Source organism: Barbus barbus (assembly GCF_936440315.1).
Source record: "Barbus barbus genome assembly, chromosome: 27".
Classification (NCBI taxonomy): domain Eukaryota; kingdom Metazoa; phylum Chordata; class Actinopteri; order Cypriniformes; family Cyprinidae; genus Barbus; species Barbus barbus.
In genome coordinates this window covers 30,046,768-30,064,081 of record NC_136755.1, presented here as the reverse complement: position 1 = coordinate 30,064,081, position 17,314 = coordinate 30,046,768, and the positions used below count along the sequence as shown (strand labels likewise).

General features: G+C 37.1%; 2 protein-coding genes across 4 annotated transcripts in view; both read right to left on the bottom strand.

Moving 5' to 3' along the window:
• Positions 1–1,839: 1,839 nt before the first annotated feature.
• Positions 1,840–9,878, bottom strand: LOC306846809 (transmembrane protein 65-like). 3 transcript variants are annotated; one of them, XM_079380432.1, is made up of 8 exons: positions 9,659–9,863; positions 9,338–9,565; positions 6,574–6,618; positions 6,430–6,497; positions 6,113–6,167; positions 4,863–4,905; positions 4,682–4,787; positions 1,840–4,272 (listed from the first exon to the last, which is right to left on the bottom strand). In XM_079380432.1, the coding sequence occupies exons 2-8, from the start codon at positions 9,546–9,548 to the stop codon at positions 4,153–4,155; spliced, it is 648 nt and encodes a 215-aa protein (XP_079236558.1). In that variant the 5' UTR covers positions 9,549–9,565; positions 9,659–9,863; the 3' UTR covers positions 1,840–4,152. The 3 variants fall into 3 exon arrangements, with proteins under 3 accessions (XP_079236558.1, XP_079236559.1, XP_079236557.1); XM_079380433.1 differs by having other exon boundaries at positions 9,670–9,863; XM_079380431.1 differs by having other exon boundaries at positions 9,338–9,878.
• Positions 9,879–11,608: 1,730 nt separating this feature from the next.
• The window catches only part of LOC306846824 (E3 ubiquitin-protein ligase RNF139-like), a 5,923-nt gene continuing 217 nt past the window's right edge, over positions 11,609–17,314 (bottom strand). Inside the window, exons 1-2 of the mRNA XM_079380452.1 lie at positions 17,271–17,314; positions 11,609–14,976 (exon numbers count right to left, since the gene is read on the bottom strand). The exon at positions 17,271–17,314 is cut by the window's right edge and continues 217 nt beyond it. Of these exons, the coding sequence (XP_079236578.1) occupies positions 13,175–14,976; positions 17,271–17,314 (1,846 nt within the window). The 3' untranslated portion in view covers positions 11,609–13,174. The remainder of the gene's footprint in view (positions 14,977–17,270) is intronic.

Sequence of the window (17,314 nt, the reverse complement as noted above, 5' to 3'; positions counted from 1 at the left end):
GGTTTCCTTCAGGACTGAGAGCATTACTAACATTCATACGCACCTCTGATTCCATCTGCCTCAGTCTTATTTTATACTTAAAGTGCCCCTATTATGGATTTTTGAAGATGAGCTTTCATGCAGTGTGTAAGTGAATGAAAACATCCTGCAAAGTTTTAAATCTGAAAGTGCACCGTGTATAAAATTATTGTCTCTCAAAAGATAGAGTCGACTCTGAATCATTGAAACGAGTCGTTTTTAAAACCAATCCCAAGCCGTTTCATCTTGAAACATTAGCATATTGCCTTCGCATTGGTCTGAATGAAAATGCAAATTCATTCTTTACCACTAGGTGCTACTTTTGGAGCTGAAAATAGCGGTTTCCCCGGTAACGCTGTACACAAATCAGCACTGAGCTCACAAACACTGCTTTAAATCAAATTGGACCAATGACCGCAGATTAGTGTCACGCAAAGGAGGGGTTTGGAAAAATGAGCAAGTAAGGTAAAAATAAATGCATATTATAAGACAATGAAAGTGTTTTTTGACCTTGCATGCATGCTAACCTGGTGTTGGGGAAAATATTAACCTTTCATAACCCATAATAGGGGCACTTTAAGGTCTTTGCACAGAGTCTGAAATTTTTGCACGTTAAAAAATAAATACAACCACGCCTCGTGTCAATCACGTTAACACACTGCCTCTGAAACTTTCGTCCCTCATAAAAAAATTGGATCGGGTTCGATATTGTTATATATGCGTTTTTCACATCCATAGCAAGCATTTTGACTCCGTGTGCAAGGTTTCTGTCAGAGGTGGACAGTAACAAAGTACATTTACTTGATTACTGTACTTAAGTACACTTTTTGAGTATCTGTACTTAAGTATTATTTTTTTCTGGAAACTTACGGCTTTAACTTCACAAGATTTGAAAGACAAATATTGCATTTTTCACTCCACTTCATTTCTATGAAGGTCCTCGAAGTAGAAAGTCGTTACTGTAGCAGCTTTGAAAGCCAATGGATTTGTTTTTCTTCTCTAAAACGTGACATTAATCATTATTGTAAGGCTGCGTAAAGTGATTTCCCAGCAACACTGAACGGTTGCAAAAGTGATATTTATATAAATTCAATAATTAGTTAATATTGTGGTACATATTAGACACAATATTGTCTTATTTTGCTAAACTGTGTAAATTAAATTACTACCTATAAAGCCACAGAAGAACTGTTGTGCGTCTCCTAACAAAATTATATTATATATGTATTCAGTAAGCGCACACAACAATAATAAAACAGTGCATTTACATAAAAAGACATTTACTTTTGGTACTTAAGTACTTTTAAAAGCAAGTACTTCTGTACTTAAGTCAAATTCTGTCTTTACAACTTTCACTTGTAATGGAGTAATATTTGACAGCAGTATCTATGCTTTCACTCAGGTATTGGAGTTGTGTACTTCGTCCACCTCAGGTTTCTGTGCGTGACGACGTTTCAGACTCAGTGTGCAAAGACCTTCATACTTAATATTCATTTTAAAATTCCAGTTAAAGTTTTAGTCATTTTGCTGTGCGTTATTATTTTTATTTTATTTTTTTCATTAAGCTTTAGTTGTTATTATAGCATTTTAACAAACTAAACGAAATGAGACATCTTGAAATAGCTTAAATAATTGTTACATTTTTAGTTAATTTGTTGTGCGTTTTAGTCATTTTATATATATATATATATATATATATATATATATATATATATAATTTTAGTGTTTAGTTTAAGTTCATGATTTTTTAAGCAATGAATTTATGTTTATTTTATTGTATTTTTTTAAATGTATTTTATTATTATTATATTTAGTTTTTTTGATGTGAAGACAAACGCATTCATATATAACCCTGTCAATCATTCATTCACACTCAATGACTTGGATTGGAGTGATTATAACTTGGCACTATTGAAAGAAAAATAAATATGCATTTAATCATATCTGAGTGACGCATAGCAGATACAGGGTTTCTGCAGATTTTATGAAGGTAAAGAAGAATAATTTAGGGATAAACAATGCAACACATCAATATGGTCTCTAAATGTAAATTAATAACACTTCAAAGTTTGAGAATACAACTTCCTACAGGTCTCTTTTCATTATTTTAACAAAGAGTGCAAGTAAATAACATGCACTGAACCTTCTGATCACACTGCAATAAACCGATGCTCTTCCCCAGTACTTCTGTCTTGTTTTGCAGCACAAATGTCTAAACATACGAAGTCTTGTTTTCTGAGAAACTGATCAAAATGAAGGGAGTTCATGATCAAAACAAGAAACACATATTTGCCATTGGGGCTCATAGCAATCTAATTTAAAAAGAAAAAACTTAATTTTGTTAAATTTCAAGGAAAACAGGACTTAATATGTGACCCTGGACCACAAAACCAGTCATAAGGGTAAAGTTTTAGATGTATGCATCATCTGGAAGCTGAATAAATAATATCTCCATTGATGTATGGTTTGTTATGATAGGACAATATTTGTCTGAGATACAACTATTAGAAAATCTGGAATCTGAGGGAGCAAAAAAATCTCCTTTAAAGTTGTTCAAATGAAGTTCTTAGCAATGCATATTACTAATCAAAAATTAAGTTTTGATATATTTACGGTAGGAAATTTACTAAATATCTTGATGGAACATGATCTTAATATCCTAATGATTTTTGTCATAAAAGAGAAATGTATAATTTTGATCCATACAATGTATTGTTGTCTATTGCTACAAATATACCTGTGTTACTCATGACTGCTTTTGTGCTGCAGGGACAGATATATATACTTTTTGCATCTCCAGTAAATGTATCTTGATTTAAGGATGTTTAGATATTTGCACTGGAAAACAAGACAGAAATACTGAGGAAAATATGATTTTTTTGCAATGCATGCAACATTTAGACCCATGAATTTAAGAATTCAAGACTTTCTGCTCTGATTTAAATGCTTTTTAGGCCTTAATTTGTGAAAAAGTAAATTAAGACATTTTAAAAACCACAGAAACCCGGCACTGAACTGATTAAAACACTTAAAATACTTCATCACATACTGCGTTTCCTTGATTTTTGACACATTTCTGAGGAAGCCCATGATGCACGAGGGCTCCGGGTTCATCGGACGTCACGACCCAGCAGCTCAGCGAGGTTTAGTTTACGTCTCAGGTGCATGATGGGAGTGCAGAGCGTCACATACTCATGTACGAGTGTAAAAACACTTGTGCTGTCCAGAATAAAACTAATTCCAGTTGAAATCATATATGTAACTATAACAGCGTCCAAGATTAACACACACCAGAGTTAAACAGGCTTTTGCTTTATGATGTTGCAAATATATAATACAGAACAGTTTAAAAATATTAATCTCCAGTAAATGTTCTGAAATCTTTGTTCAGATGCGTGTTAATCTTGGACGACGGCCACTTCAAACTAAAGTAAAACTTCATTCTCCACTAAACGTTTCCACAGAAGAACATGCTGCTAAAATCTACAGGAACAAGAAACCAGTCGAGATATTAGTGAAAACAAACAATAGAAAGCCCAAACGAGGCTCGTTCACAACAAGAATCATAACTACAACGATATTCAGGTTTAACAGAATTAATATTCAGCATTATTATAGATTTAACAGCACTGACTATATCAGATCTGAATAATGACTATTGTATTCTCTAGAGCTGCTTCTGGATTAGTTTCATAATTAATTAATTTTGCATCATTAATAGTTATTTTCCTGTTTTTATTTCTGCTTTGAATCTTGTCTTTAAAGCAGGATGGATTCTGATTGAAAAAACATTGAAAGAGATTGCTATCGTTCTGCTGTGTCCATATCGTTATAATTGTAGTGTGGAGTGATTAAAACTAATTAAACTCGTTAGAGTTATCGTCCCTGTTGTGAACAGGCCTTTAAAATAGTGTTAGTGATAGAGAGAGAAACTCAACTCATGCTCATTATAACATCTAGTCTTCATCTCTAGATTAAACTCTTAACTACATACTAATTGTAATAGCTACTCTCTACTGTTTAATGATTTTTTTTTCATTACTCTGATGATGTTTACCGTATGAACTTTTGTTCTTTTGCTTGATTTTCTTCACTTTGCCAATATAAATGTTGTCATGCTGATAGAAAAGCCTGTCAGTTTGAGTTCGGATGATTCTTCATCTTTTTCTTCTTCTTCTCCTCATCATCATCGCTTAAGAACAGCAACGGAAACATTCCCAGAATGCATCCGATAGCGACGCCGATGGCTTTACCCTGAACACACACACACACACACACACACACACACACACACACAAACAAAGAGAGGAGATTAAGAAGCTGCTGAAGACTCTATGAACATCCTGGAAACGCACGCACACACACACACACACACACACATGCAGGCACACGCAAACTCACACTTACACATTTTCAAGCGCACACGCACGGACACACTGCAAACTCGCATGCACACTCTCAAGCACATGCATGCATGCACACTCGCATACACACACAAATTCACAAGCAAACTTATCATACACTTGCAAGCACACGCTCACACAAGCAAACACATACGCAATCACACACACACTCACATGCACACAAGCAAATGCTCCCTCACACAACCTCAGCACACACTCGCATGCACACACACACACACAAACACACACGAGTGTCTCACCATGTGTGAAGTGACTCTGGTCTGCCACATATCCACTTGTTTCGGTGTGAGATCAGGAATCTGCATCCCAAAGCGCACCGCCAGAGCCTCCACGTAACCTGCTAAACTACACACGGTGTTACTAATATTACTAACACACACAACTAGTTCATCCACACACACCGTTAGAGAAGCTGCTTACCCGAGTCCAGCCAGATCAGACACCAGATTCCCCAGAGCCGCGGCTGAAATACAGACATACACCATCAATCAAGCTTCTGTATGACAAACTACAGGACCAATCTCACCACGACCACACTTCATTGCAAACTGAAATTATATTATATTGCACTGAAATTATATTTAGCATGAAATATACAAATATTATTTAGGAGGAAAACACAAATTACATATTTTAAACCCTAAACCAGCATTAATATAATGTGTCCACACATTTTACTTAAACTTGTGCTAAATTTAAATCAGCATAAATTAAATTCAATACAACAGATAATGCATCGATACTTTAGAATTTATGTTATTTCTTTGCATTAGATCGGGATCTCACAAACTGGTATTCTTGAGTTAAATTAAATTATAATAAAATACAATTAAAATAAAACACTTACTAAAAAGATTATATATTCCATTTGAAATAAATGTAAATGCATAACTTTAAAGACAATTCAAAATAATTACTAAAATTATATGAACTTTCATTTGGAATAATGGAACTAAATAACAAAAAAGATTAAATGCTTAATAAAGATGTGTTACATGAAATAAAATAGCTCAATTAAAAAAAATACTGAAGAAAATGTGATATTTTATCTGAAATAAATCAGTTAAATAATTTTAAAATAATTAAAATTAAACAAAAAATGTTATATAATTGACTTGATTAGCTGCATGTCATGTGACCAATAATTGAATCATGAGCATGTAATTGTGTTGTTAAATAATTGAAATATAACGGGCTTTCAAGTAAATATTTTAGCTCAAGGAGTTTTGGCTGACAAAAACAAAAATAAAACAAGTTTGGAAATCCCTGATCTATAGGAATCATAAATGGATAAATGTGCTTTAATCTACATGGGATAAAAAATAAAAAACTGTCAATTATCTTAACGGCCTTAAAAATGTTGCATATAAATTGTAAAAAATAAGTAGAACTACTTCTTTCTGTTTTCTGATTTGGCGTGAAATGTGAACTAAACATGTTCTAAACAGGTTTCATGAGATTCACCCACATAATAGTCACTGCTGACAAGAGAGACAATACAAGAATAAAACAAAACCTGTCCTGACTAGTGTGTGTGTGTGTGTGTGTGTGTGTGACAGAGAAAGAGAGAGGGAGAGAAAGACATTGTAAGAGAGAGAGAGTGAGAGTGAGTGTGTGTGAGAGAAAGACAGAGGGTGTGTGTGCGTGTGTGTGTGTGTGTGTGTTAATACCTGCCATAGTAGATATCCCCAGTGTCAATCCGATGGACAGTTCAATCTGAGTGCCCTTAAAAAACACCACCACATGCATCATCAGAGACGAACACAAGGAGCCACTGAATAAAACAAGCTCTCAAAAAACACAACTGTATTTAAACACAAGAAAATGACTCCATATAAACAATACCCAATGTCTTTACTGTTACTCGATGCATATTAATGATAAACAGACAAGTAAGACTGTTCAAGCTCTGAGCTCTGCTGCTGTGTTTAGTCCTGCAGATCTCTATAATCTAGAGCTGAGAGCTGTGTGTACTGATGTGACTCACGGCGGCGATCATGATGGCGTTATCCAGGAAGCCGAAGCCGACGAAGGGAATGGCGTTGTGCAGGAGAACTAGAGAGCAGAAGATCCAGAGCTGAGAGAAACACGAGTGAATGAGAGAAACAGAGCAGAGAGAGACTGAACTCACTGTATCTGAGCTGCGCCTGCGTCAGCGGAGACGGTTCCTCCGAGTCTGAAACAATAAACACACTGCAGCTGAAGCTAGACGCCACACAAATATAAAACTAGCAGTGACAAAATATTTGCATTAACCAAAATAAAAACAAGTTGACAACAACATGCTTCTTATTTAGAGTAAACTTAACATAGCATATATTTTAATTCAATTGTAAAAATAAAACTTTTACAACCAAAAAACACTTACTAAAACAATATGAAATATTTTATTTGAAATAAAAATTAAATAAAAATATATAATATGATATATATATATATATATATATATCTTGTTTTACTTGAAATAAAATATGTATAATTTTAAGATTTCTAATTAACATTAACAAAGTAAAATCAATACAACAATTTTTTAACAATATCTGTCGATGACTTGTTACTAAAAAGATCATTTTTTAAAATATATAAAAAGTATACAATTTAATATTAAAATAAATCCATAATAATATTAAAAATACAATTTAGATATTTATAAATGCTTATTTTTTTATTTCCTTATCAATTTTTCCTATAGATTTTTTTTTTTTTCTCTCCATTCAAATGCATGTGAACGTGTTATATTCAGTATGTGTATTCTGAAGGGTTTGAAAGCAGCTTTACAGAAATTCATAATGCAAATGTTTATTAATATCTTAAATCACAAAGAGCAGTTTACAGCTTAAAGTCATGCCTAAGATAAGAATATCTTTATTTTATACATCTTGTATATAATATCTTTAGTCCTGTGTCTTATATACTATTACACTTTTTTCAAACTAAACTTGCTTACAATACAGTCTTAAATCATATTTCTATCACTGATGAAAAATATTTTGTATTACATTAAAATATAAAGACAAATTTAATTAGCCTATTCTTCTTATGTTTGTATGTGAAGTCAAAATCAACCCCAACTTTGCTTTAAAAGTTTGCTCCTAACCGAAGATCACGTTCCCTTCGCTAAGGGACTTCTGGAGGGATTCCCTGTCATTGGGAGCATCCCTACAGATGGTGTCCCCTTCAAGGGCACAAAAAATCAATTTGGAATTTATAAGAGGTCACAGAGGTCAAAGGTCACACTCTGACCTTACAATCGCACACACATTCTGTTGTCGTCTGTGTCTGATTCCACACACTTCTCTAGTGTACAGTAAGTGAAGCGCAGTGTGTGAATCAGCGGAAAGATCCGGTTTAACAGAGGACAGAGACAGAAGAACAAGATCAGAGTGGAAACTGACGAGTGGACGAGGGAAGCTCAGTCACATGACTCGTCACTATAGCAACGGCAGCTTCCTGAACAGACCACAATAAACACTGCCATTATGAACCGCTCGATTACATACAGCCAGAGAAAGTGTTGGGTTTCAGAGTGTGTGAGACGGACGGACTGAGGGCTACAAAAGGGATATTATAATTAACTAAAACTACAAAAGACATTTACTTCACTTGAAATAAAATTAACTTTAACTGAATTGAAAATTTCAGCTGATGAGATTATATATATATATATATATATATATATATATATATATATATATATATATATATATATATATATATATATATATATATATAAATAAATGACATATTCAGTAAAACAAGCTTGCCTACAGCTAGACATGTGGTAGTACCATGGTACAGTGATGTAATCAGAAAGAAGGTCAGTAAAGGTGAGGATGCTGGTTATCTGGTCTCTCAGACTGGTTAAACGGGTTTTTGTCAATACTCCGGTGTACTACAGTAAAGCAGGGCACAATACTCCGGTGTACTACAGTAAAGCAGAGCGAAATACTCCGGTGTACTACAGTAAAGCAGGGCACAATACTCCAGTGTACTACAGTAAAGCAGGGCACAATACTCCGGTGTACTACAGTAAAGCAGAGCGCAATACTCCAGTGTACTACAGTAAAGCAGAGCGAAATACTCCGGTGTACTACAGTAAAGCAGAGGGCAATACTCCGGTGTACTACAGTAAAGCAGGGCACAATACTCCGGTGTACTACAGTAAAGCAGAGCGCAATACTCCAGTGTACTACAGTAAAGCAGGGCACAATACTCCGGTGTACTACAGTAAAGCAGAGCGCAATACTCCGGTGTACTACAGTAAAGCAGGGCACAATACTCCGGTGTACTACAGTAAAGCAGAGCGCAATACTCCGGTGTACTACAGTAAAGCAGAGCGCAATACTCCGGTGTACTACAGTAAAGCAGAGCACAATACTCCGGTGTACTACAGTAAAGCAGGGCACAATACTCCGGTGTACTACAGTAAAGCAGGGCACAATACTCCAGTGTACTACAGTAAAGCAGGGCACAATACTCCGGTGTACTACAGTAAAGCAGGGCACAATACTCCGGTGTACTACAGTAAAGCAGGGCACAATACTCCGGTGTACTACAGTAAAGCAGAGCGCAGTACTACAGTAAAGCAGAGCGCAATACTCCAGTGTACTACAGTAAAGCAGGGCACAATACTCCGGTGTACTACAGTAAAGCAGAGCGCAATACTCCGGTGTACTACAGTAAAGCAGGGCACAATACTCCGGTGTACTACAGTAAAGCAGAGCGCAATACTCCGGTGTACTACAGTAAAGCAGAGCGCAATACTCCGGTGTACTACAGTAAAGCAGAGCACAATACTCCGGTGTACTACAGTAAAGCAGAGCGCAATACTCCGGTGTACTACAGTAAAGCAGGGCACAATACTCCGGTGTACTACAGTAAAGCAGCGGTGTTACCTTGGGTCTGGGACTGGAAGCTCTGCAGCTCCTTCAGTAAGCAGCTCCGGGTCGCCGGGCTCAGGCCGTACACGAACTCCCGCGCCTGGTTCGGAAGCTCCAGCTGCTCCGGTTTGATCTTGCGCCGGTGTGTACCGAGAAACCGCCGGTGCAGCTGAGCCGGTCCGGTGCGGCGGGCCACGAGCGCGCGGAGCAGAGCCAACCGGATCATCGCGGCACTGAAACACACTGCAGACCAGAACACTCGCGATTAAACATGAAGCAACGCCACCAGAGAGCGTTTGCATAGAGTTCAGACCCGCGCCTGTCAGACTCACACACCCCGGCCTCACCGAACCAAAACAACCCGCACACAGCGCCTTCAACGATCCGCGGCCGTCTGCCTTCTCATTCCCCCCGCAAGAAAGACAGGGAAGTCCTCTTGTGCGATTATTTAGACGTTATGATTCATCGTTTTCTAATTACTGACAGTTCAAAAACGCCTGAAAGACTTTCCACACGCTTCTCCTCTGACGCGCGCCGAGGTGACATTGCATGCTGTGAAATGTAGTCCCGCGCGGCAGATGCGCCATGGGAAATGTAGTCGGAAAAGCCCTCCGACTGGAAACATACAATTAAATTAATTTTCTACCTATTAGATTGTGTTTTATGAATGTCTACACCTACCCCAATCCTAAACCTACCCCTTACAATAAATTAAAAAATAGTAATTGTTATACAGTGTGGCAAAAATTACGCTGTATTGATGTGCGCATGCCCAGTAGCGCCATACGTATCCCTTAGCCTTAACCCTTTAGCCCAGGGGTCTCCAACCTGTTAACCACGCTTTATACTGTTATCAGCACATGTATTTATTTACTCATTTAACATGAAATCCTCACATTGCTACTCGATATCAATCGCATACAACGAAAATACAGAATAATTAGAAAAATAATTTCCGCACAATAAATAACAGAGCATCATATCTATTCACATTTTCCCCAGAACCTTCTCGGACCGGTAGGATTCTTCCAGGACCCGGTACTGGGTCGGGCCCCGGTGGATGGGGACCTCTGCTTTAGCCCATTCCACCACGTAATAAAACAAACGAGATGAAAAGTCCAAATTATGTCATTCCAAGCTTAATTATGATAAAAAAGTCCAAATTATGACTTTGAAAGCAGAAATTATGACATAAAAAGTTATAATTACGAGAAAAATCAAACTCACTAAAATTGAAATCACAAAATTTTGACATACCAAGTCAAAATTAGGACAAAAATTCATATAGATAAAAGACAAAATTATGACTTAAAAAAATGAATAAATACTTAATATGGTAAACACTTTACTTTAAGGTGTCCTTGTTACATGCACTATTACAATAACAATAAATAATGCGTAATTACATGAAAGTAACCCTACAGCCAAACCCTAAACACATGTAGTTAATTAATAAATGTAATTATGCTGTAACAAGGACACCTTAAAATAAAGTGTAACCAAAATATCTGCTATAACAAGAATAAAGTCATTATATTTTAAGAATATTTTGAGTCAAAATTATGGGGAAAAACTTGTAGCATTAGGACACTAAAGTCTTATATGAGATTAAACTTGAAATATTTTGAGAATAATGTCCAACTAATGAGAATAAAGTCGTAGCATTGGAAGATAAAGTTTTATTTTGATAATAAAATCTAAATTGCAAGAATTCAGTTGTAGCATTGTGAGATACAAGTCGTAACATTTTGAGAATAATGTTAATATTTCAACATTTCTGACTTAATTCTCATCTTCATTTTTTACATGGCACTAAAACACTGTCATAATTATGAAATTAAAACAAATCAAAATTATGATATTGTTTTGCCTTCTCATAAATATGACTTTTTTGTCATAATTTTCATATGGTATGTCCATTTTGATTTTTAGTCTAACTTTTCATCTTGTAATTATGTCTTTAAAATCATAATTATGACTTACCAAAGCATGATTGTTGCAGAAATGGGCTTCCATACGGAAATAGATGAGTGAACAGAATTATGAAAGATCTGAGAGGTTTTTTCCTGATATTCTGATGTTGTTAAGATCAAAATTCACTTTCTGTACTGAGTGAAGCCATATATGACGACATTACTTTTCATGACAATATAAAATATACAACTGTCAAGAAATGTCCAGGTCATACTTCACCCCAAATCAACAGAAAACAATTTAAAAAAACAACATATTTAGCATTTGTCTATTTTTAAGACGATTAAGGTCAGTAAGCAATCATGTTGTTTTACAGCATTTAATATCATTTGAATGTTACTGAATAAAAATGATTTGTTCATGTTGGTGCACAGTATGTTACAAATACAATTAATTTACAAATGCAGCATTAGTATAACATTAACAAATATTAATAAGTGCTGTCTAAATATTCATGTTTCAGCAAACACTAATTTTAGCAAACAAAACGCACAATTTATTCAAATTAATTACATCCTCAAATTTGAGCTCACTTGGTACAGAAAGTGAATTTTGAGCTTTAATAACAGCAGAACATTCATATTAAACAGATTAAATGTGACGCTCCAAATTTCATGTTTTCTGTCACTTCATGTTAACTAAATAGGGAACAAATTTGATCAAAGTCTCATTAGTTAAAACTTGTCAAATCAATAGTTAACATGAACTAACAATGAACAATACATGAAGATTTTAAATAGTAAATTAACATAAAAATGACCTCATTACCATCTGAATATCACTAAGACTGAATATTAAATGTATATATATATAAAGCATTTAAATTTCTTTAGTTTTTTTTCCGCTAAAAAATTCTAATTTCTTTTGATTTGAGCTAAATCATGTCCTTTAATAGGCATTTCCCATGTGATGATTTTTAAATTTACAGTGACGATTTAGATTAATTAAATGCAATGTTGAAGGAATGAAAAGAAAAACTTGTGAGAAAACAAACCACAACAAAGAAGTTCAAAAAATATATAATCAAGTGCAAAGTTCCAGATCACTTGGAACTTAGAACTTTAGCTTAATTGCTTTATTTACAAAAGAACTAAAGCAGATTATTTATTTACATCAGTTCTCTTGGCAAATAAACAGTTTAACCTGAAATCAAACACGCATCTAATCATTACTGCATTCAACAACACCAGAAATCAGAAAACAAAGCGCTGCATCTTGGTGAAAGGTGTTAATTGCATTGTAAAAAGCGCCAGGCAGGTCAAAAAGCAACACCGTGTGATATTATCAGATACTGAGAGTTGAATAATGCTGCCGGAGAGCGTAATATATCGCAGTCAAACTGAGATTAACAGCTGATTCAGCTTTCTCCAGTGGACAACTGTCAGTGTATCATTCTTTCATTACATGTACAATAATGTACACAATTATAAGAGAGGTCACACAAGAGACCAGTAGTGATCATATCGAGGTATACTGCGATTACAGTAGCACAACACTCTTTATTAGGCCTGCAAAACAATTAATCGCGATTAATCGCTTCAAAATAACAGTTTGTGTACTGTGTGTGTGTATATATATAAATATTTTATAAGTAACATATTTTTCCTTAATATATACATGTGTATATTTATATAAACGTAATAAATATACACCGTACACACACACACATATAGTATGTAAACAAACTTCTATTTCGACTCGGTTAATCACGATTAATCGTTTTGCTGCCCTTCTCTTTATCGTTCAGCCAAATATGGTCAAGAGCATTTCAGGAAAAACACAAGATCAGCCCTTTTATACGAACACACACACACACACAAACAAAAGCATAACGTCCCTGATCTCGCAATCGTTTTTAATTTAAATATCCGCGCTGCTTCAGTTGGAGTCCGTGTCGTCGTTAATGTACTCTTCTTCTACGAGCGCCACGCCCGGTTGCGTCCCCCACTCCTCCTCGTCGTACTCAATGCTGTCATTGTCCTCCTGAAGCTCGTTTTCAGGCTCCGCCCCTCCGTCAGCCCCGCCCACATCAGCCCCACCCTCTTCTCCCTCAAACTCCGCCCTCTCCTGCCCCGGCGCGGCGTAGCCGTTGTTATTAGAGAACGCGGTGCGCTCGTGTCCGTCGTCCTCGATGTAGACGCGCTGGTGGCACATGGGACACGTGTCTTGAATATACAGCCACTTGCGCAAACACAGCGCGTGGAAATAATGATGGCACGGCGTAATGCGTGCGGACGCGGCGAACTCCTGATAGCAGATCGCGCAAACGTCCTCGATCTCCCTCAGCTGCGTGCCTTTGATCTCCGGGAGCGAGTTGATCTTTTTGACCGCCGTGCGACGGTTGATAAACGTCTTCCAGCCATTCTTCGCCTGCAGGTAGATGTTGAAATACGCATGCAGGCACATCATGCACGCGCGGATTTTACTTCCCGACTCGAACATCATCGTATACGCGCCGTTTCCGAACATGATCACGCCGAAGACGAACTCGATGACGTTGCCAGAGGAGCGCACGTAGTAGACGTAGTCGTCCAGCTTCTCCCAGAGCACATTGTAGAATCCATCGATCATAAAAAGCCCGTAGACGGTGAGCGAAACGAGGACTTTGAGACAGAGCTCCACACAGAACGCGGTGACAGCGAAGAGCCACGTGTTTAGCTCGTAGTTATGCCATAGAACGTAGCTGAGCAGGACGGGGAGAGCGAACAGTCCTAGCGACACCAGCAGGACGGGAACGTGCCTGCGAACTGACGAAACGTGCGAGGCGCTTAGCGACATTAGCACCGGATCCGTCATTCCGTGGATGAAGTGTAGAATTGCGGTTAGCAGAAGGCACATGTTCCGGCTAAGCCGGATCAGTCGCTCTTCGGGATCCAGTCCGCTTAGTCCCGTCTGCAACGCGAGGATGAAGAACAACACTGGCGCGACAAACCCCAGCCGCTTATCCTCCTCCTCGGTTGAGCCGATGAACGCTAGGATGCTAAGTCCCAAGTAATGCGCCAGCGACGAGATAACGGCGCTCATTCCCAACACGGTGAGGGTCGAATCGCAGCCGCTGATGATCAAGTTGCTGGTTAAATCCCAAAACAAGTCCCAGCCGAGCTGCAGGCCGCTTTCCGAGCGAACCACACGAACCACATACACTAGGATGACTGCTTGCGCCGTCATGCGCGTTAGCCAGAAAACGCGGAGGATGTCAGGGAAGCGTATGCGCTTCCAGGTGTCCTCCAGCAGCAGCTGCAGGCCGTAGATGCGGTACATATGGCGCAGGAGTAGATAGACGTAGCGGCAGGAGTAGTAGAACCACTTCAGCTTCCAAAGCAGATTAACGGTCACGTGCGTCGCGAGAACCGCCCCCGATGCTAGTGCTAGCGCCTGACGCACGTTCGCCGGGAGCTCCAGCATCAGGCCCCACAGCGGGAGCATGACGTCCAGCACTAGCAGCGCGGCACAAAGCGATGGCACGTTCAGCAGCGAAACGTAGCCCAGTCCTAGCATTAGCTGCAGAAGGCCCAAGCCCAGTGCCGCTCGGTTATACACGCTGTAGAAGTCGATGTGTGACGTGCTGTAGTAATTGATGAGGACCGATGCTGAGCCCAGCATAACGGCCGCGAACAGAGTGTAGAACTTGAACAGGGACTTCTGGGAAAGCACCAGAACCACGCTGGAAACCAGAATACCTGCAAAACAAGAGGATGAAAATCAGCGTGCAGAATGCAATGCAGAAATAATATTATTTTTTATTTTCGTTTAAAAAAAAATGTTTCTCCTTTGTTGCTCTGGAAACATTTAATAGAAAGTATTCTTCTATCAGTATTGGACTGTGGTGATATAATTTATATGCATGCACCTCTGTTTTGAAAAAATATGATGTAGTTTATCATGTTGCTTTATGATTTGTGACTGATACAAGTGTCTGAACACATCACTGTAATTTATATGAAATTACAAAATAGACTTCATTATGCTTAAGGAGGAAAAAAACGTGTTAATTTTTATTTTAAAAGCTTTAGTGGGTAAATTGCCATAGTATATATCTAGTTTGTTGACATACTGCCCAAATATGTGACCCTGCAGCACAAAAGCAGTCATGAGTAACACAGGTATATTTGTAACAATAACCAACAATACATTGTATGGATCAAAATTATACATTTCTCTTTTATGACAAAAATCATTATTTAGTAAAGATCATGTTCCATGAAGATATTTAGTAAGTGTCCTACTGTAAATATATCAAAACTTCATTATTGATTAGTAATATGCATTGCTAAGAACTTCATTTGAACAACTTTAAAGGAGATTTTCTCAATATTTAGATTTTTTTGCTCCCTCAGATTCCAGATTTTCAAATAGTTGTATCTCAGACAAATATTGTCCGATCATAACAAACCATACATCAATGGAAAGATTATTTATTCAGCTTCAGATGATGTATAAATCTCAATTTTGAAAAATTGACCCTCATGACTGGTTTTGTGTACCGGGGTCACATATATATAATACCAGATCAACAGATAAACTCTTAAGATGCTGGTTGTTCATACAGAGATGAGGTCGTTCTGCTTTTTCTAATTATGCTCTGTATGTATGCAACGAGCTTCAAGATACCATCTCTCGCTACGTCTGTTTAAACAGAAAAGTGTACATTAATAACTGACTAGGATTTGTACTGTTTTTAGAAAATAGTGTTTTATGTTTGTTTATTGTGTGTTGATGTGTATTTCTTTGTAAATGTGTCCTTTGCTGTCTAACGGCTCAGAATCATGAGTTTACATCCACACTTCTGGCTTTTTTCCCTCAGAACTCACTATTGCGGAGTTAAATTTGAGTTATGAGTCCAAACTAGGAGATATTAACTGGATATAAAATAGGTAAATGTTATGTATAATGTTATAGTTTTAAATAGTATTTAATTGTGTAACCGTATACGATACGTCCCCTGTGAACTGTATGTGTGAATATTATGTAGACCTGTTGTTTAAATCAAATTTATGCTTTAAAAGTAGATTAATCATAGCATTTTTCATCCATAGTCTGTGCGTTTAGACGTCTGCATTTAGCTCCAAGTGGCGTCTTTGATGACAGTATTATATAAAAATGATTTGCTTTCTGATTCTGACATCCAAAGGCACATATAATCATTTCGCTCTTATTCCCTGGATCTGAGCGGGTTCTCTTCACTGCTTTACTGTGGAGGACGCGGGTGACGTAACGGTGACATCTACTCCTCATTGGTCTATTATTTGCATGCTAAATAATATAAAATTACTTAAGTTTTCATTGATATTTTGACTGAGCTTTTATCTTTATATTTTAGTTTAATGGTGAGATATAAATCCGCAATTGTGAGCAAAAAAGTCCGACTTTTAAGATTAAAAAGTCGCAATTTCTTTTTAATTTTTTTTTTTTAATTATGTACTAAGGAAAAATATAATATTTGCGATATGTTAGAAGTGAAAAAAGTCCAAATTGCGAAAAATAAACTCAGAAATGTGAGATTTAAAGAATGAATCGTGGGATAAGAATTTGTTTTTAAATCAGTGATGGCAAAAAATGCTACTTTTCTTACATTTATATATTTTACATCCAACTTGCAAGAAAAAGTACAAATTGTGAGATACAAAGTCACTGTTTATATATATATCTGGCAGAGACAATAAAACAGAACTTCAAAATGGAAACTTAAAATTAAAAGAAGATATAATATAATCTCAAAAAATGCGAGAAAAAAAAGTTTAAATTGTGGAACAAAAATTCGCAATTATATTTCATTCAGACAGCCTTCCATATTTTCCAAACTAGAGCAAAGAAAACATCTAAAATAAGCTTTAAGTGTTTATTTAATCTGCTTTGGTCGGGATTCGGTTCTGTGTTCAGGCCCGGTTCACCGACAGAAGCTCATTATCTCTGACGTCAGTACACCGGTATTAAACACCCGACCCGACCCCGAATCACGGCGAACCGGACTCACCCAGCGCGCGGATTAACGCTCTCCCGGCGGTTCCGGTCCATCCG